General features: G+C 34.8%; 1 protein-coding gene across 1 annotated transcript; it reads right to left on the reverse strand.

The window, feature by feature from the left end:
- Positions 1–2,944: 2,944 nt before the first annotated feature.
- On the reverse strand, positions 2,945–16,300 carry LOC124537591. The gene is made up of 2 exons (XM_047114464.1): positions 16,295–16,300; positions 2,945–3,598 (listed from the first exon to the last, which is right to left on the reverse strand). The coding sequence occupies exons 1-2, from the start codon at positions 16,298–16,300 to the stop codon at positions 2,945–2,947; spliced, it is 660 nt and encodes a 219-aa protein (XP_046970420.1).
- Between the last annotated feature and the right edge of the window lie 4,496 nt (positions 16,301–20,796).

Consider the following 20,796-nt stretch of genomic DNA (forward strand, 5'->3'; position numbering starts at 1 on the left):
TTTGTTCTCCAAATAAACAAATTCCACCTTAGTCTACCCGTAACCACGAACGCTGTAAAGTGCCCGAAACGTCGGGATGCCAAAAATAATTAATATACGCGATTCAAATTCGTTATAACTAGTTTTATTTCAATGTGTAATCGCGAAAATTTAAGATAACCTAAAATGAATTAAATTCAAATGAAAGCAAAAAATATCGTCGGAAATGGTTACATTTTTGTTCAGTTCTTTTTCAGACTTTGTGTTCAATATTTCGGTTGGATAAAAATTGTGAATTGTGATTTAGCCCTTTGACTCTCTTTACAGGAAATCTTTTAATTTTCCGCCGTAAAAGAGCTTTGTAATCTTAGAAATTGACCGCGCCGTCTCCGCGATTCAGTAAATTTCATCCGCGGATTCGCGTTATGAGTGTAAAGTGTTTTAAAGTTTATGAATAGAGATCTTGATGTACATGTCAATATACGTGTGTGAGTATATATGTAGGTATATATTAACAAGTTCGTAAAATAAATAATATACAAATTGTTCAATCATAATTATACAAAGATTATTATATAAAAATAATACTCAGTAATATTATTCCTTTCGATTTTTAAGTATTCATTAAATAAATAAAGTTTAACGATTTGGAGTCTAGGAATTTATCATCGTGCCAGAAATTACTCAACCTACGAATCTATGCATATCACATAGTAGTAGTATAGATCAGAGTTTATAAATATTTATAATACTAGCGACCCTCTCGGCTTCTTCCGAGAGCTATTTAATAATATTGTGCTTTTAGCAAGTAAATATTTATTTTAATATTTTATAGAATTCATTTATATGTTTATGTAATATGAGTTATTTTAATAGTAATTCTATTCAGGAATATGGATCAAAATACGGCTTTGATATAGATTCAAATTTGAATAATTTTAACAGCTAAAGTCAACAATTTATTGTTACAGTCAGTTATCGGAATGGGGTGATCAGATAACTGGCCTTGCTTTTTTATCATTAAACACAATTTGAATCTTCTTTTTAAAATTCGTTCATTTGAATAAATACAAGATATTTTTAATCTGTGTTTAATGCTCGAGATTTATAATGCTTGAGGTTTAACTAACAGGTTTATCTGAATAAGGAATACTAATAAAAAGTAGATAAGGGCTTCACAAATAACCTATAGTTTATTACGAATTTGTGAAAAAAACATATTTTCGAAAGGTCTTGACAGAGTTAGTGTTTCAAAGAAATATTGTCGTTTATAGACAAATTTTATGATAGCCTTCTCCTCAAAGGGAGAAGAGGCCTTTAGCCTAGCAGTGGGAATTTACAGGCTGTTGTTGTCGTTGTTGTTATGATAGCACATAAGGCTTTTAAAAACCATCATATGTCAGACTTTTTGTGTTAAGTATTCATTATATAAATATACAAATACAAACCATTCCCGAATATCGAAAACCTTATTGAAGTCCGTCAAGAGTCTGAGAAGAAGAAAGTTGAGATACCGACGATAGCTTACAACGTCATTGTTCTTACTATATGCAAACATAAATATAAAACAACAAACAACAATAGCCTGTAAATTCCCACTGCTGGGCTAACGGCCTCCTCTCCCTTTGAGGAGAAGGTTTGGAGCATATTCAACCACGCTGTTCCAATGCGGGTTGGTGGAATGCACATATGACAGAATTTCGATGAAATTAGACACATGCAGGTTTTCTCACGATGTTTTCCTTCACCGCTGAGCACGAGATGAATTATAAAGACAAATTAGGTTCATGAAACAGTGATGCTTGCCTGGGTTGAACTCGCAATCATCGGTTAAAATGCACGCGTTCTTACCACTGGGCCATCTCGACTCTTATGTAAATTAGAGTCAATACCCAAATATATCATTTACTTCTAGTGAGCGTACCATGTTATTTATTGAGAGTGATGCCTATACGGTACGATGGTCTGCAATACAGAGCCGCCATGGTCGCTGCTAAAGCCCGCTACTAATTTTCACACTTCTATGGTCCTTCCATTGAAATCAACAACACAATGGCTGGATTGAATTCAAACATCAAAAATGTCTGTTGTTCCTTGGTGTAGTCGAAATATTTTTCCAATTTGGAAAACGAAATTATTTATTTACAAGCCTTTCGAAGCTTGTCATACAATTTGTTAACAATACATCGCGTGTAATGGAACGCAGGGGTAACATAATGCTGTGTATTTGAACGCATTTATGAATACGTGATGTATGTATGTATTTATGACATATTTTTATTGCGGAACAATATTATGACGGATATCCGTCCAAGTCAGAAATATATTTCTTGTTGTACATTCATTTATGAACACTTACGTACGTTATTACGTGTAACACATATACACATACATAAAATATAAATACATGAATCAAAATATCTATTTATCGTTAGCGCCATCGTATTTGTTTTAAAATAATTTATTTTATATCAGTATCTGATTTGAACTTATTTATAAACGTTGTTTATAATTACATAAAAATTAAGTATTATTATATTCACTTGGTGGAAGGGCTTTGTGCAGGCCCGTCTGGGTACCACCCACTCATCAAATATTGTACCGCCAAACTACAGTACTTGGTTTTGTCTTGTTCCGGTTTAAAGGGTGAGTGAGCCAGTGTAACTATAGGCACAAGGGACATTTTTTTTTTTGACTCATGGTAAATCTTCATAGATACCCGAACTCCTGGGGGGGAGGCCGGGTTATGTGAGATTGTACTCACTAAAACCCCCTGCGATGGCCGCCACAGCACGGAAAACGGAGAGGCTACGGGATCTTTCGCAGCACGTCCGCGGCCTCTCCCGTGCGTCGCTCCGCTCGTGGCTTGCGGAGCCCTTCTCAGGAGGGCGAAGATGGTCTCGCCCTCCCCGCACCTGGGTGCGTGAGACCCCCATCTCACGCACCCAAGGCCGGAGGGGTTGCCCTATTTATTCCGCCCGGGCACTGGGGCTTGGAGGCCGTGAAGGCGACCCGCAGGTCGCCTCCGCCGGGCAGGATCGGCCCTCTCCCGAGCCCGCCCCGCAGTCTCCTTCTGGACCATGACGGTCTCACAGAAGTTGACTACGGCCTCCCACGCCGATTCCCTGCGTAGCATCGCCGACACGACTGCTCGCAGGGAGAGATTTCGCCCGATTTGCTGGACCAAGACTTGCCTTTCCGCGGTCCATGCGGGACACGCCTCTAGCGTGTGTTGGGCATCGTCTTGGTCCGCCCCGCAGTGGTGGCAAACCGCCGTCGCCTCGCGTCCGATCCTACACAGGTACTGTCCAAAGCAACCGTGACCGGTCAGCACCTGTGTAAGTCGGAAGGTGACTCGTCGCTTCCGCCGCATCCAGGCCTCGAAGGCTGGCAGGATCGCACTCACGACGCGTTTGTGCGCGTACCGATCTCCGTGGAGACGGGCGTACCACGTCATGTGTGCCCTTCTCTGCTCCTGCCGCCTGAGCGTTTTGAGGACGCTGGCAGGGTAGGACGCACTTCCGCCGCTTTGACGGAGGGCGCGAGTCTGGTCGTAGACCCTCGCGTCCCTCTCCGCCAGGATGTCCAACGGCGGAAAGCACGCCAGAAGGGTCGCCGTCTCGAAGGATATCGAGGCACAAGGGACATAATATCTTAGTTTCCAAGGTTGGGGCGCATTGGCGATGAAAGGTATGGTTAATGTTTCTTACAGCGCCATTTTCTATGGACGGTGGTGACTACTTACCATCAGGTGGCCCATATGCTCGTCCGCCAACCATAGCATAACAAAATACCATAACATGAAATTCAATCGTGTCACGTTCAAAGTCTTCATTTAAATCTACAAAAGGTGAACTGCAGTTTCTATTATTATAATATTAAATACTACAACCTTCTCTGAAATGCGCTCAATTTTACGGTATTGTTTTTATATATACTGACTTTTGTAGTTAGCGTTACAAGAGAACATCGCCTCATTTATTACTATACATTATTTTTTTCTTAATTACTAAGCATTATCTTGTTTTGAGAATGTTTGTAATAGTTTAAGGGCTTAAGGTGAATGTGTAGGAGTGCACTGAAACAGTCCGGTCGAATCTGCGACAGACGTGTTATTAAGCTGCTTCCCTTATGAAAAGCAGTAGCGTGGAATTATATCGAAAACATTTTCAGTGCAATTAAACGAATTCATACACTAAATATTCATTCAATTAATTACAAAAAAAATAATAATTTAATTTATTATAATTATAGTAACACACGTTGATTCACAATTTTTGTAAATATAAATGAACGGAAAACATTTAATGTTGATAATGAAATTAAACGATAATCGAAACAATAATGATATAACGAAATACTCTTACATGTTAATAGGAATGTTAATTAAATGTTATTTCGTGAAAGTAACAGAGTTATAAAATGAAATAATTGCAGTATGACTTACAGGTCACGCGCGAGCTCCCCGCGCCGCGCTGTAACGAACAGTCGACACGTGACCGACTTCGTTTACACATTGACCTCGAAAACCTGAAGAGCTTCTCAATTAATAGTAGACTTGCTAAAATATTAAACCTTATAAAGTCTGACTCCTTAAAGGCGTTAAGTACAGTTTTAAAGTGTCAATTCTGTTTACAATTTAAAAACATGAATGTTGAATGAGTAGCAATAAATTTACCCAAATCAGGAGAAATAATGAACAATGAGGCAGGCAGAAGTTTACTGAAATATATGATATCTTCGGAAATTATAAAAGTGAAGATTATTGATCTTTTTGTAAGGACATTTGTATATTAATTTACATTCATCAATATATCTTGTGCTAACTATTTTTTTTACGACTCATAATATGACTGATTATGTTATAATTTTGACCGATATTGGCCTCTGCCTTCCTCAAGGGAGAGAGGCTGATTGTCCAAGAGACTACAGTGCAAAACAAAAGTGCACCTTCTATTTCTTCATTCTTGTAACCGAGAATACACTAGTGCTTGCACAGTTGTGTATATATTTTGTGCCCTATAATATGTCTCGAACAGTGTTTTGATACTACAATATGTTATAATATCCATATATTATACCACTGTATATTTAGCTAGTCTCCAACGAGATTCCGCCGTGGTTGAAACCGGTCAGTAGGACAGCAAGTAATTAATTTACACGGATTTTGTGACACGTTTAATATGTAGTATTTATAAGTAAAAATACGGTACCGTGTTTCGTAAGTACAAATATAACAACGCGAACGCGGAGTACGCTTGGACATTAAAAGGAATAAGTTAACTACCGGTTGTCTTAAAAGTTGCAATGTAGTAAAATGTAATTTTAAGTTGTTTTATAATAGAGTGGACGACCTCCGTGATCGACACCCTTTTCATGGGTTCGATTCCCAGTCGAGTCGATGTAGAAAAAGTTCACTAGTTTTCTTGGGTCTGGGCGTTTGTGGTACCGTCATTACTTCTGGTTTTACTTACCTCTTATCCTTTATTATTATTAATTATTATTTCTTTATCTTTAGCTACTTAAATGGGGATCAAAGTAATGTATGTGATGTTGTCCAATATTTATTTATTTATAACAAAAAATAATTCATTGACGATTGAGTTGTCGAAATCAAAATATTCTTTATTCAAGTATGTTCATAAAATGACTTTTTAGTAATGTTGAATTTAAAGCTTCCGCCTTTCAAATATTTGTTTTAATATATTTGAATTTAGCGAAATATTTCTATGTTAAAGTTATTTACGAAACTATCGCATATAGTAATAATGTTGGAAGTGTTTATACGATGTTCTTGTTACATTATATATATTTTTTCTGTTAAAGATGTACTACCATGCAGTAAGATTTAAGTGGAAACATGCTACAAAGTATATATGTTTTCAATAAGATAGATACGTTATCCAGTACTTCTAATGGACATAAAACTCTAGTTACCATAGTTGGCGATGCAGCGGCAGTATGTATACAGAAGGATTAATGTATACTGCTTACGTCTATAGCCGGCGGAGACTACTTCTAAAAAAAATATATCATACTAAATAATCAGTAGAAGACGCTGCAAACTTTTTATTACGATGAATTTTAAAATTAAAGCAGTAGCTGCTGTAGATATTTCAAAAGTATTTGATCACATTACATTTTGTTTCTTATTTTGTTTTTGTAAATTTACCTTTTAATATATAACTATTACTGGAAACACAGCACCGATTTTACCTAAACAATAAAATTCTTTTATCAAAATAATACTTTGTGGTAGGCTTCGATTAGCCCGACTGAATAGATACTATCCACTCATGACATATTCTACTGATGCAATACTTACTATTGTTGTGTTTTATTTTAAAGGTTAAGTGAACCTAATTGCAGGCACAAGTTGCGTAATATCTTAGCTTACAATTAGCTATCTATTAAATAGAATATATAAATAAATAAATCTATAATGTTAGAATATAAAATTATAATTATTTAAAATTATATTATATTAAAATTAATTATTACGCCTAAATACTTTATTTACAAGATTTATGAGTATCATTTTATATGTTACGACCGATCAATTTATCGTACTAAACTAGGGACGAAAAACTTGTGAAGTATATTTTTGAATCGTGTAGCGATCGTAGCAGATAACGCGTAGCAATAAAACGCTACGTCGGCTCTGTGCTACGTGCGTTAGCACTCTACGAGTTTGAAGTGTACGAGTCTACGGCGCATTGCTCTTGCACTAAAATGTATAAAACTAAATCTGTTCCGACTTAGTTCGAAACCATACAAATAGCGAGTGTGACCGACTTACAGTTTCTGCTCTGTGCGAGTTATTCCTTATTCAGTTTTGTGTGAAATGAAACCAGCGGAGTATGTAGCAGCTCGGAGAGGAAAAATACAGGTTGAATTCTGAATACTGCGTCATTCTTTATTCATCGCTTTTCTGACCAGCTACTAAATCTTATGTAAAATAATGTTTTTACAAAGAACTTTTGCGATTCATACACAAACAGTAAATCATTTGTTATATTTTACAACGCATACGTAGGTGGTAAGCTAATCATAACGAGTTTATGGAGTTTTTATCTTACAGTAGGTTTTCATAATGTTATATAATACTATGCGTCTACCCGATGGTTATCCCGAGGTTATCCCATCGGAAATATTATTCAGAACCGCGCCGAATTTTCTTTAACATTAGTATTTTTCACGAACCCGCATAGCCCATACCTTTTATTTACCGCGTTCACGGTAAATGTTGTGCCTTTGTAACCTATCGCCATTTCACGTTCTCTAGGGATTTTCAGAACGCTTTCGGAATATTATTTTGCTTTGCATCAATTACCATTTTTCTAATACCTATATCATTATTTTTAAATTTCAAGATGCCGTAAGGTCATTGGTTTAGTCATTACTATGTAGATGCTTTAACACTGATTTCCATAACGAAAAGCAACAACTGCCTAACTCTTTAGCATAAACCTTAATACCGATTACTATGTATCTAAAACCATAAATGGTTAATTTACATACAAAATCTCAACCTCCAGAATGAGATGAATTTAAAAATATTCTATTTTAGAGAGCGTTTATGTTTTATAAATAATTTAAAAATCCTATTAGTCAGGTAATGATAATTAATATATTTTAATATAACGATTTAATATTAATTAGATTATATAGATTGTAACCAAGGATAAGTGTTTGTTTGTGACAGAATGTTTTTGGCGCGCTTTTCCGGCACGATGTGATTGACGGACATGTCGACTGCAGGCGCTCCACATAACGAATACATGTTCTAAGCAGCGGTGCGTTTTTGTAGTTTTTTTTTTGTAGATTGTACCCGAAATTTCTTTCTCTGATTCCTTATATCAATTCCATTTTAGCTACTTAAAGCACAGTACTAGTGACTATCAATAGTCATAACACAAAAAAAAGCAACTAGTGGACTATTTTCGTTGATATAATCTATGGAAAGAGAAATTGAAAACCACCAGGATCTTTTAAATGTAAAAATAAGTATTAAAAACACAATAAATTATATATTCCATTTCTTCTCATCTCTTTCCTGTATGAGTCGAGATTTTTGTCAATCTGAAGTCTGATGGTATTTTGAATGAGATTTTGTTATAAACTGTAAAAAAGAGGCGATAAACTTTATGGGGTGCATAATAACTATAATCAATACAGTTACGTGTTGCATCGCACTTTGTAAATGAAAACATCTTTTACTGAGCGGTAAATATTAATGGTAATAAAAGATGCGCTCGGGAACAATTTTGTGCGGTTTCAGTATTCAGTGGTTAAATTGAAAGTTATGGCTGGTGTGTGGTTGTTATTAAAGCTGAGGCGGCCCGATTGTTAGATCACGTGATTCTCAACCGGTAGTTGCGGGTTCAAACCCAGGGAAGCACCAAAGAATGTTCACGCGCTAAAGTTGTGTTCCTAATTCACCTAGCTCAACAGTGGAGGAAAGTATTGTGAAAAAATCTGTGTATTTTGTATGAGAAGGTGTATCCATGTATAAACTATTAATCTGCATTATAGAACCGCCAAGGAATGAGGTATTTTTTCCAAGAACATGGGACATTCACTGTTTTTTTACTACATTACCATATGTAAAAAAGTGGACGTAATAAGTAATAATTTCACTTTGGTAAAAAGCATTATTAAAATTATATCCTCTCTGAAAATGGGTACCATCTGTCGGTCAAGGCGAGCACCGAGCGCTCATTGGTCAAATAAAATAGCGCGCGCTGCCCCGACTTCCCGCTACTTCCGTCCCATTTCACGAAATTATTCACCGCAGATTGCAGTAAAGCGAGAGAAAGATGCTACACATCAAAATACGAATACGATTATTTGGTAGCAGACAGGCAGACTGAAATTAAATTAATTATTAATAAAGGTTACTAAAGAATACTATCTTCAGATCTAGTTTACGTTAACCAGAATATTTTTTACATTTCTTTAGACATAGTGAGTGAGTTAATCAATACAAATTGAAAGGCGTACGAAAGAGCAATAGAATTAATTAGTCAGCCTTAATAAGTCATTAGGGCGCGGAGATACGGATTTAATTTAGTTTATGTACAAGTACAGTCGGCGAAAAATGACAAAACTGTGGTATATGGCAAATAATTAAATTAATATAAATAACTTTTCGGTAACCTCATCCTTGTGCAAATCTTTCTAGTATGTTACCATAGCTTATAAGTTGTAGAGGGTACTTTAAACAGGTATTTGCGCAGTTTATTGTCTATTGAAGTAACAATCAATTTATAATCATGTGAAACGGGTGATACTATCAGTAACTTTGATACACTCATATTAATTTGCATACAAATATTTTTATGAGACTTTGACAACTATAAGTTCATTAAAAAGGCTCAGAAACGGTTTACTTATTGAAGATTCAGAAAAATTATATCAACACAATTTTTGATTATTTATTTTCTTTCCGATTGTACAGACGTAGGGTATAACATATAAAGAAATAGGATATAATGTCTGTAACTAAACAAATAATATCAGGCAATATTGGCACTTGTGATCTAGTAGAGAAGGCACGTTTTAGCGTGACGATTTTATTGATACTTATTCGTTGATGGCTCGTCCACACTTCGCGTATCTCTTTATGTAAATGTGGCTTAGTTTTTCGAGGAGTTAGAAGTGATTCGGAGGACGGAGTAAGTGGGAATCGGTTCATTGAAGCGTTACGATTCAGTTGATAAAACTTCCATAGTCGAAATTAACATGTATTTATTATTCATATTACACGTATTGGTTAGTATATATATGTGGAAATAGTTTATACATTTTTAAGTATATTATAATGTATAAGTATATTTGATAATGACTGGCCACTTGTAATGTCAGAAACGTCTATGAGTTTTTGTATTCTGTCTGTCACTAAGATTGATATCATTACGATGAAAGAAATAATAAAGTTAATATGAATTAAAAAAAACCGTGTTGTGCATTAAATTAAGCTACATCCCACATATATTTATATTGATAAATAAATATAATAAATAAAGAAAAATGAGACAACATCACATACATTACTCTGATCCCAATGTAAGTAGCTAAAGTACTTGTGATATGGAAAAACAGAAGTAACGACGGTACCAGAAACACCCTGACCCAAGACAACATAGAAAACTAATGATAATCTACATCGACTCAGCCGGGAATCGAACCTACGACCTCAGAGTGGCTTACTCAAGAAAACCGGTGTATACACCACTCGACCACGGAGGATAGAAAAAAGGAATTAATTAATGAAAGAAAAACCAAACCAAGACTTATCAAGTGTGCTTGACCGTTGGGCTCTGTGCAAACTGGTTTGGCTGTGCTCACAATTATCTTCGTCTGCGTATAGGCAGTAATAGTTATTTTATCTACTCGTTGAAATTGAAATGTGTGTCAGTCAGTGTGAACAAAGCTACAAGGGATATAACACTTGAATTGCGAAGTTTGATGGTTGTTACAGCACGTTTCTATATAGAAAAAGTAACTATCAAGTTGCCCATTTAAAAATGAAATGCTTCACCAACTAGGAATCTACGTAGTCCATTTTTTAATATATATTTCAACTCTACTTTTGTGTAACATGTTCAATGGGTAGAATTTTAAATAAACCCGTATTACTAATAAAAAACAACTCTTTATTGTAAATGAGGAGACGAAAACATACATAGTTTTTGACTGAAAATAAGATTAAACCCAAGTAGAAAAAAAATAATATTAGTAAAACTTATACCAAAGACTCAGCGTTTCTCGGAGAAGGTTTCAGTATATGTATAACACAGCACAGAAAACTCATGTCGACGGTTTTGCTTAAATAGATATAAAGTTTCGCGAACGAAGTTACGGTAATATCTATCCCATCAAAAACAATACTTGTTAAAAAAACCAAGTCTCGCAATTCAGTTGTTTTACGGTAAAAAGTTGTGAGATCCATGTAATACCAAGTCTTATCCGTGTAATACTTAAGCGACTTCCTGTCTTAATACGTCCACTCCCTAAGACCACGATCGTGGTCCATAACTATTGAAAGTCAATTGTGTCTGGAATCTCAGTCCTCGAAGCATTAAGTTGATACGTAATAATTGACAGCATCTTATAGTGACGCATCTCAATCTTAAAAATCTTTAATGTTTTATATAAATATATTGACACGGCCATCGCCTGAAAACACGTGTTAATTAAATTATTTAGTGCGACGACCAAGTCAATATATTTATATAAAACATTACCGTCACGAAATACTAATTTAATTTTTTGAGACATATATTTTTTCATTTTTTAATTCTTTCTATTCATTTACATAGGAATTGCTTATATAAAGGTTTCAGTTGGCTATACATTACACACATTATATAATAACAAATCATGATCCCGGGGAAAAGTGGTAAGAATACAAGCAGTATTTCCGATATCCGCATTATATAATCTTATTTTGTATTTTTTTATATTCTTAAAAGCAGCGGTAAATAAATCTATATCATAGAAAGATATCCCTGGCCACGGGAGAGATTTATCGAGTTTCCATAGTGAGAAACCTCGGCTAAAACATGTTAAAAGTAAAAATAACGCTCAGAGGTTATTACTACGGAGGTTCTTTGATGTAAACAACACTAATGTTTTGTTATTCACAGCTAATAAATTACGGACAGCGTCAAAGCTAGAGCTGGCACCGTGAGCTGAGCTCGGGGATCGGAGGAGGGGGGGGGGGGCGTGTTATCACTATCAGCTCATAAATGACGTAAACAAGATCCACTGAACCGACTCGACGAATATGAAAACTAGTTACTAATGAAAAATGACCGGTTTATACACGGGACGTCAAATAACGAAGGAAGGTACGAAAACGCAATAATTCACGGAAGGAACAACGAGAAGCTTGTAAAAAGTGTTGTTCTCACGCTTTTAAAACTATTATATTATTGGCTTACGTCCAGCTGGGAGAGCGAGACTGGATAACATTTTCACTGAATCATTCTTTTTGTATTTTTCTGACGTATACAAAGCGAATTATTCTATTTGTAATAATCACGTAAACAAAATCATGGTTCGAAATTTTCAGCATTAATTTTAAACCTTTATACAAAGTTATTTAAATATATTTATTTTCTTATTGACTGTAACGTCTTGGCTGGAATAATGCAAGTCAACCCGAATTGGAGCAGAGCAGCGTGGTGTATAGGCTCCAAGCATTCTTCTTAACAAAGAGGAAGAGGGCTTAGCGCAGCTATAGGCCATACAATTTTTTATCTATTTTATTCTTACACCATATTTTTTTTTAGGAATAAAATAAAGCATTAGTAAAGTTAAAAATATGTTGAACCTAGCTGAACCTGTCGCTTTTGACTTTGAAATTTACCAAATACAAACATTCAAATACCGTACTCCCTTCGGTATAGAGTTTTGTAAAATTCGTTGTTAGTGATGTCTAAAACCTATAAGAACTTATACATATATAAATGTCAAATGTCAGGTTTGTAGGTATTGTTTATGAAATTTCGTGATTAATCTGTTGATGTAAGTTGTATTTCGCTTGTATGTTATTATGTATATAGAATTGAAATAGTTCAAGCTTCTATTTTGAAGCCATTATTTGATTACAAAATAATATCTCTGATAGTATTTTTTATTTAAAAGGTGTGTTTAACATTTGTGATTATTTAAATGGTATTCATTACTTACAGTAAGCACGATGGAATAACGCATGAGCGAACAACAAATGCCCTCTCCCTCGAGAACACATGGTATCGCTTCGTATGATGTATGAAGTCTTTTGTAATATGACACAACAAAGACATAATCTCATGAAATCTCTGTATTTCTAAAGGCGGCGCTTCACAGGGTATAATGGGTTCGGGCAGCGATATCGCTTCGCTTAACAAAATATGGTGTATTTGTTGGAGATTAGCCAACAGTCCATATTATCGCACGGAGTGTTTGCGAGTCGTAAGTGCACACTCTGTTCTCATACTTTCATAATCCGATGGGCAATTCGACGAGACCGGAAACAGTTCAGGCGCAGGACCTTTACGTGTTTACTGAGGCATGGAAGTGTAAACGCTTCCAATTTCCAGATTCTATAGAGAACTAATATACAGAAAAAGTCAATATTTTTTATCGGCTCGACCCAGATTTTTTTGAGGTTATGTTCTTTTTGTAGTATATGTCGGAGATATAGTTGGGTTGTCAGCTTCCATTGCAATTAAACGCAGCCATTTGAATATTATTTATTACATGATATTAACAATTTTATAAAATTAAGTAAATTCTTCGAAAAAGTGTCAATGCGATGTGTCGTTGCTAAAATAATCTTCGTTTCTAAAGCGTTCTTCTAGAATAATTCAAACATGTATTCACAATTACAACTTTTATAATTATTTATGCCAGTATTGCAAATTCATTCTTGAAATACAGTTTAATATTAAAAATGAATATTTATAAGATTCTTATTTATAAATACAGCTCTTAATCAAATACAAGTGAATTACTTAAAATAAGTAATATAAACCAACATTTCTATTACATAGTCCGTTATGACACATTATAAGTGGCGCTGTATGACGAATCCACATTTTAGTTTTACTTATTACATTGTAGTGTTTTACAAATTTACATAATAAAATAGAAACATTAAAATGATAATTAACAATATATAATTATTAATTAATATCATTAATATTTTAAAACCATTGCCGATAAATGGTGACATGAGCTCACATCTTCCAAATAATAAAACAATCAAATCTCTATTAATTATTAGAGTCTGATAAATAACATCATCATGTTTACAAATAGCTATTAAAATACATATTTACGCTTCTTAGACATTTATCTAATTAAAATATAATAATATAAACGATAACTTAAAATATAAATATCGTTATTTAACAATCATTACCGATAGATGGCGACATGCGCCCATATATACCTAACCTTAGTAACCCAGTTGCTTTGCGTAAGATTATATAGATGATAAAGAAGCATGGATCAAGCACTTGTTGAGTTTTAGGCAATTGTTAATTATATATCCGATATTTCAATGTATCTTACTGACACAACTTTTTTTCAAACGTTGAAGTAAGTACTGAGTTTTTTTTATAGTTTTTCTCGGTAGAATCTACATACCTAACCGGTAGTACCTTTACGTTTAATATAGTTCTGTAAAAATTAATAATTAAAAAGTCCTCTTGAATATAGTTTATTTTTATTTGCTTACAGAGTAATTATACTAGACCTAAAACCAGCCCTCGCAGCAACTGTAGACCATTAAGGCCAGTATTTGCCCTTTTTCGGCACTATTTGCATTATTCACCATAGTTGTGCAAACATAATCAAATAGGAGTGCATGTACCATGTTTGTATAATTAATGCTAATACGCGAACAGGCTACGTCGAGTGAAGTGCCGCCGCAAGATAGCATATCAGGAGAGCACTGACTGGCTATTGCGGGAATTGTGAGCGCTCTACATTTGCTAGCTGTCATTTGTTAGTATAGTACGACACAAATTAGATGTAGCATCGGCAAAATTCGTAAAACCGGTCACATCTGAATTAAGTCCGCTATCCCAAATTATCAATATTTATTTCTTATGTGAATATGATCTTTACACAAACGTAATAACTTGTATTATATGACCTAATTATATTCGTCAATTTGACTCGTTGATTTACATGCACTTGCTTTCTCGATTGTATTGAATTTGACAATGCTACATCTAAGTTGTGTCGTACTATAACAAATCTGCTTCATTTAGCTAGTACGTGGTTAATTCTACCCAAAACAACTGTTATATGACGGGTAACTCTAATAGCTTATTCGTCATTAAGGATATGCCGAGTCGAAATGGCTCAGTGGTTAGGTTAGTGTGCGTACATCTTAACCGATGATAGCTGGTTCAAACCCAGGAAAGTACCACTGAATTTTCATGTGTTTAATTTGTATTTATTATTGTACTAGTTTTTAATGTTTATTATAAAATAGTAGACGTCGCTAAGCCATTGGGGCTTCGTACGCGTTTTAGGGTGTTTTTTGTTATTTGTCAGGCAAAAAAGTTGCCTCTGTTGTATCTTACAGTTTGCTTCAAACCAAATTTAATCAAATTCGTTTCAGCGGTTTGATCATGAAAGAGCGACAGATAGACAGACAGAGACATTTCTCATTTATAAATGTTAATAAAGATATAATAACATTAATAGTAATATTAGAATAAATATTAATTTAATTGATTTATCATCTACACTAATGATTAATAAAGTTTTTTGTAATGGCCTTAGTAAAATGTCTACTGGACCAATATTGGCAAAACTATCCTCGTTTACGTTGCGTGAGTCGCCTAACTTTTATCGCTCAAGCGTCGTAATATCAAAACGTTTTCCTCAAGGAAAGAGGGCTAGGATAACGGGGTGGAATAAACTCCGAACCTCCACGTCGAACGGCCTTTGCTGAGCATTGGACGTTTACTGCTATTACCTTTTATTAACACAGAGGAAAGCAGGTCGTGAGGCAGCGAGAACGAGCAGAATTCATACTGCAGCTTCTGATCTCTTGACCCATTGTCACAATTTCAGCGCTGATGTATAATGGAAATGAAAATGAAACGTCTCTCGCTTTGAGCGGCGTTTGACAAAGTGGATGACGTCACAGTTTGTGGAACAAGCATTCGGAAAATCTCTTTGCCACTGTATAGTTTAACCGTTTGGATATTTATTTCTTCTTTTCGTCAAACGAGTGAGAGTATAAAGATTTTTGTATTATATTTTGTGCTCAGCTTTGTTGATAATATAATTGCTGTATGAAAAATTTAACAGCAAAACTATAAACATCATTACGTCAATCAAACGTTCAGAATAAGTGATGATATGAGTACCAAGGAGCTTATTTTATTTTTATACAATTTTTTTTTTAATTTTTTCTGATTTCAAAAAAGGAAACCTCCTTTTTATTGAGTAAAAAAAGAGTGATATCTGTGTTGATTTTAAATTAATATTAATATTTCGTAAATAGTTTGCGATTCGGTGCTAACTGCTAGTCGATCAAGAGAAGAAATTTATATTATCTGTTTTTATTCGCAATCAAATAACATTTGCCCGTACAGATTCGATTCCGTGATGTTTTGCTAAGGTATTCTATCGACTGTGTGCTAAACATGTTGTACTTTGTAAAATAAATATGTAAAATATATTATGATAAGGATAATATTTATGTTAAACTGCTGTTTTTTTATATATTATGAGTTATGACACGGTACCCATGAATCTTTCTTTATTGTTTTATTAAAATAAGGTCGGGCTACCTCACCTCCATAGCGTAAAGTTAGTGATGTGTTCTATTGTTATATTTTATATTGCCTAAGATATAACACACATCGCGGCGCCGAGCGCTTAAATAATGCTTTATTAAAAACGTAAGTTAAAGATTTTTGACGTCTTGATAGTTTTATCTTTCCGTTGAGCTAACAAAGATGTATTATGATTTAAGGAAATTTCCTTCTGTAAATACCATGAAAGCTACAGTTTAGATTTCTACAACGGGAAAATTACTAGTCTGTGAAGTGTTGTCATATTACGTGACGTTGGCTTCCACTATTTATTTACATGATACGTGCTTGAACAAAACAATAAATACAAATATAAAAAGTATGTTTATTTTGAGCCAACGTCACATACATTACTCTGATTCCAATGTAAGTAGCTAAAGCACTTGTGTTATGGAAAATCAGAAGTAACGGCGGTATCACAAACACCCAGACCCAAGAAAACATAGCAAACTAGTGAATTTTCTACATTGACTCGGCCGGGAATCGAACCCGGGACCTCAGAGCGTACCTGTGAAAAACGGTGTACATTCCACTCCAATACGGAGGTCGATGTTTACCCCTCACAGATACTTTTGACACAGAATTGATACATATAAGTTAGTCTTTAAAACTTTTAAATGGTACATGAGAATGTCTAGCGAAATTACCTAATGTTCATTTTGTCCTGATCGCGCTCGAGAATCTAATCAATTTGTAGAAGATGTTCAATCAAAGTGAACTGTCTGTGATAGCATCGCTCATACGATTGAATGTTTTATTCTTATTTTGTTTAGTACCTACATTAAGTTTTAGAATTTTTCCTTCACAACAACAACAACAGCCTCTTAATTTACCACTGCTGTCCAAAGGCCTCGTATCTCATTAAGGAGAGGGTTTGGAACTTATTCCTCCAGGCTGTTGCGGGTTAGTGGAATGCACACGTGGCTTCTATGAAATTAAACACATGCAGGTTTTCTCACGAATTGTCATTCACTACCGAGCACGAGCTGATTTATAAACACATGAATATTCAGCAATTGCCCGGGTTTGAACTCGCAATCATCGGTTAAGATGCACGCGATAACCTAACCACTGGATAGGTTACATGTATCGTAAGAGAGCTGCGGTAGTCAGGTCGTTAGGCCACGTTAACGACATTATTCAGCGGTTAGGCCGGACGCTCCTAACCGATGATTACGGGTTTAACTGTTTTCCTGTGCTTAATTTCTAATTCATCTCATGCTCCGCGGTGAGGGAAAACATTATAAGGAAACCTACAAGGGTAGAAAGGTATTCTACTACGAGCTCATTCGACAGAACATTGTTATGGCAATAAAATGCTCCTTATAAACAAAGAAGGCTTCGACTCCACCGAGAGACATTTTAATTATATTTATGAACTAGCTGAGCCTGCGACATTGTACGCGTTTGAATTTAACAAAAAAATATTATTGTAGCCAAGTTACTCCCTGTTATATCCTATATGCTAGTGAAAGTTCCGTCAAAATCAGTCCAGCCGTTCCAGAGATTAGCTGAAGCAAACAGACAGACAGACGGACAAAAATTGTAAAAAAAATATTTAAAATGTATCGTGTATATATATATTTTAATATTACATGCAGACACTCCAATTTTATTATATGTATAGAATATATTATCATTTTTATATGATATGGTGAGCCTTTAGGAACCAAGTTATTATATCCTTTGTGATCCTTTGTGCTTGTAGTTACACTGGCTCACTCAACCTTTAAATCGAGACAAAACAATATTAACGATACCTGTTTGGCAGGAGAATATCTTGTGGGTTGTAGGTGACTACTCAGTCGGGATTGCACGAAGATCTACAACCTACTATTCATTTGTATATATTTTTATTATTAATTTTATTTATAAATTACTATTTGCATAACTAATTGTCTACTTAAATAACTTATTATGTTGCGTAACATTATTCATAACCAAAACCAAAATTGTATTACACGATTAGTTAAAATGTGATTGTTCTAGTTTCCGCAGATTAGTGCGCGTGAGAGGAGGGGGTTGTGGTCGTGACACCTGCAGTGTTAGGTAACAAATCCATCCCAAGGGATCCATTCACGTTTCCAGGATAAAAGTAATCCATCTCAGTGTCAAATATCATTCAGGTCGTTTCGATTGTTCAGTTGTGGCATGACTGAGTAACAACATCCATCCATCTGAACATTCGCATTTATAATATTGGTATGATTATAAACTATAAAACATTATAGTAATAATAGTAGTAGTAGTAGTAGTAGCAAACAGATAAGTATATATAAAAACAGCATGTCCTGCTAGTTAATCAATCTAATTACAACGTATCATGAGCAGCGAAAGATATTATTACCTCTAGATTTTGCCGTCCTTCGTGACCTTTGATATAACATCCAACAAACAACAAAAAAAACAGCCTGTAAACTTCCCACAGCTGGGTTAAGGCCCCCTCTTCCATTAAGGAGTGGGTTTGGAACATATTCCACCACGCTGTTCCAATGCGGTTGGTGGAATGCACATGTGGCAGAATTTTGAAGAAATTAGACACATGCAGGTTTCCTTACGATGTTTACCTTCACCGCCGAGCACGAGATAATTTATAAATACAAATTAAGCATGAATATCCAGTGGTGCTTGCCTGGGTTTTAACCCGCAATCATCGCTCAAGGTGTACGCGTTCTAACCACTGCGTGATCTCGACTTATAACGTACAATTACATTTTATCACCCTGAACTGGGGCTTGAAACCAGGGGATCTGCAGCCTTTTATTTAGACTAGGTAAACAAGGTATATCCGTAACTCAAAGGACCATCTACTACCTACCATTCTCACCACTATTGACATTCTACCGTACCTCCACACTACACCGATTATTGCAGAAATCAAATCAACCGAAACCAAAATTTCGAAAAAGACATGTGTTATAATTACAGTTGTGTATGAAGTCTCCAAAAACCTTTTTTTGCTTTCATATTCTTCAGACAAAAAAGCTTTAACATCTAGAATATTTTTGCGTAAAAGAAATAACGAAACATAAAAAATCAATCGTATGTTATTTATGTTGTAACGATTAGAATAATGTATTCGATTTCATATAACGGGTTCTCATTTATTTAACGCTAATTTCATAATCTAGGTATCAGGGCTAGCGTTGATACCGTTTCAATAATTCATTAATCATATCAAATACATGAAATTTCAATGATATCTCTGTTAGTGCATTAGCTGAAGCCGCACGCATTAACAGATAATAAATGATAGTGATTGCTTTAGCTTGCGTTAATTAAATGCAGTGCTTTGATATTTACTCATTGCGTTAGATACACGTTGCCGTTGTAAAATGTGTTGGTTCTGTAATGTGTTCACTGACTTGAATTTATCGTTGGTCTATATGGCCGTGGTGCTCTCGGTCGGCTAATAAAAAGTTATTGATTTTTTCCGGATTCTAGAAGTTGATAATGTTTACATGACTTGCTGTGCCGTTCGGATTATGAGAGTGCATTTGTTTACTAAATGATGTCCTACGTAGTTAGATCTCGAGCCTCGCCCGAGAGTGAATACCGCATCCATCATCACTGTGATCATTACAGCTATAAATTAGGAATAGTTACAGTAAGGTCATAATATTTTGTGTTTTAACATATATTCAATTCAATATTCAATTTGATCTAATACAATCAGTGTCATTCATAAAATCAGAGAATAGGCTATTTGACTGGTTTTAAAAATCCATTTTATATTATTTAGTAGAGTTTAAGGAACCCAGTAAAAGTTGATTATTTTATTTCTAGTACATATTTGCCGAAAAATATCATATTAAAAATTCCATATTTAAATAACGCGCGAAAACTCTACTTGGGCAATATGGCGCTGCAATGGGGTCGGTGACGTCACTTTGCTGTATTTTAACCTGTGGTACATATAGTAGAAAAGCAAGGTTTACGAGAAAGTGACTTCATCATAAGCCCGGCCAATCAGGAGCGTTTTGTGTCACGTGACAAACGTTTGAAAAAAATGCATTTTTATTTATTGATTTTTGAATAAATTAAGTATTATTTTCAAGTTTCGTTAGTAAATAACCATATTTAAACTCATAATATACACTGATTACAATAATTCACAATTTATTTTTCACATCGTCAAACAGCCTATTGTTGCTATTTCTAACATACGGGTTACCAGTAGTCATTCTATGACAGAGTTAATATCATAATTGTCCAAAGATCAGAATCGAATCTACGATTTACACATCTTTCGTCAGTCTATATTCGAGCTATTAAAGCTGAAATAACTGTACATCGTTGGAACATTTATTCAGCTTGTGAATATAATTCAGATAAATTAAAAATTTGAAATACATTTTGCATAATATATGAAATTAATGGAAAACTTGTCGCTTGTTCCATCGATATGAAAGAACTGATGGCTTCGATTCTCCGAACCAAATTGAATTCTGTTATATCCAGCAAGTGCGGGCGACTCGCTTTA

The sequence above is a fragment of the Vanessa cardui genome, chromosome 18 (genome assembly GCF_905220365.1).
Source record: "Vanessa cardui chromosome 18, ilVanCard2.1, whole genome shotgun sequence".
In the NCBI taxonomy this organism is placed as follows: domain Eukaryota; kingdom Metazoa; phylum Arthropoda; class Insecta; order Lepidoptera; family Nymphalidae; genus Vanessa; species Vanessa cardui.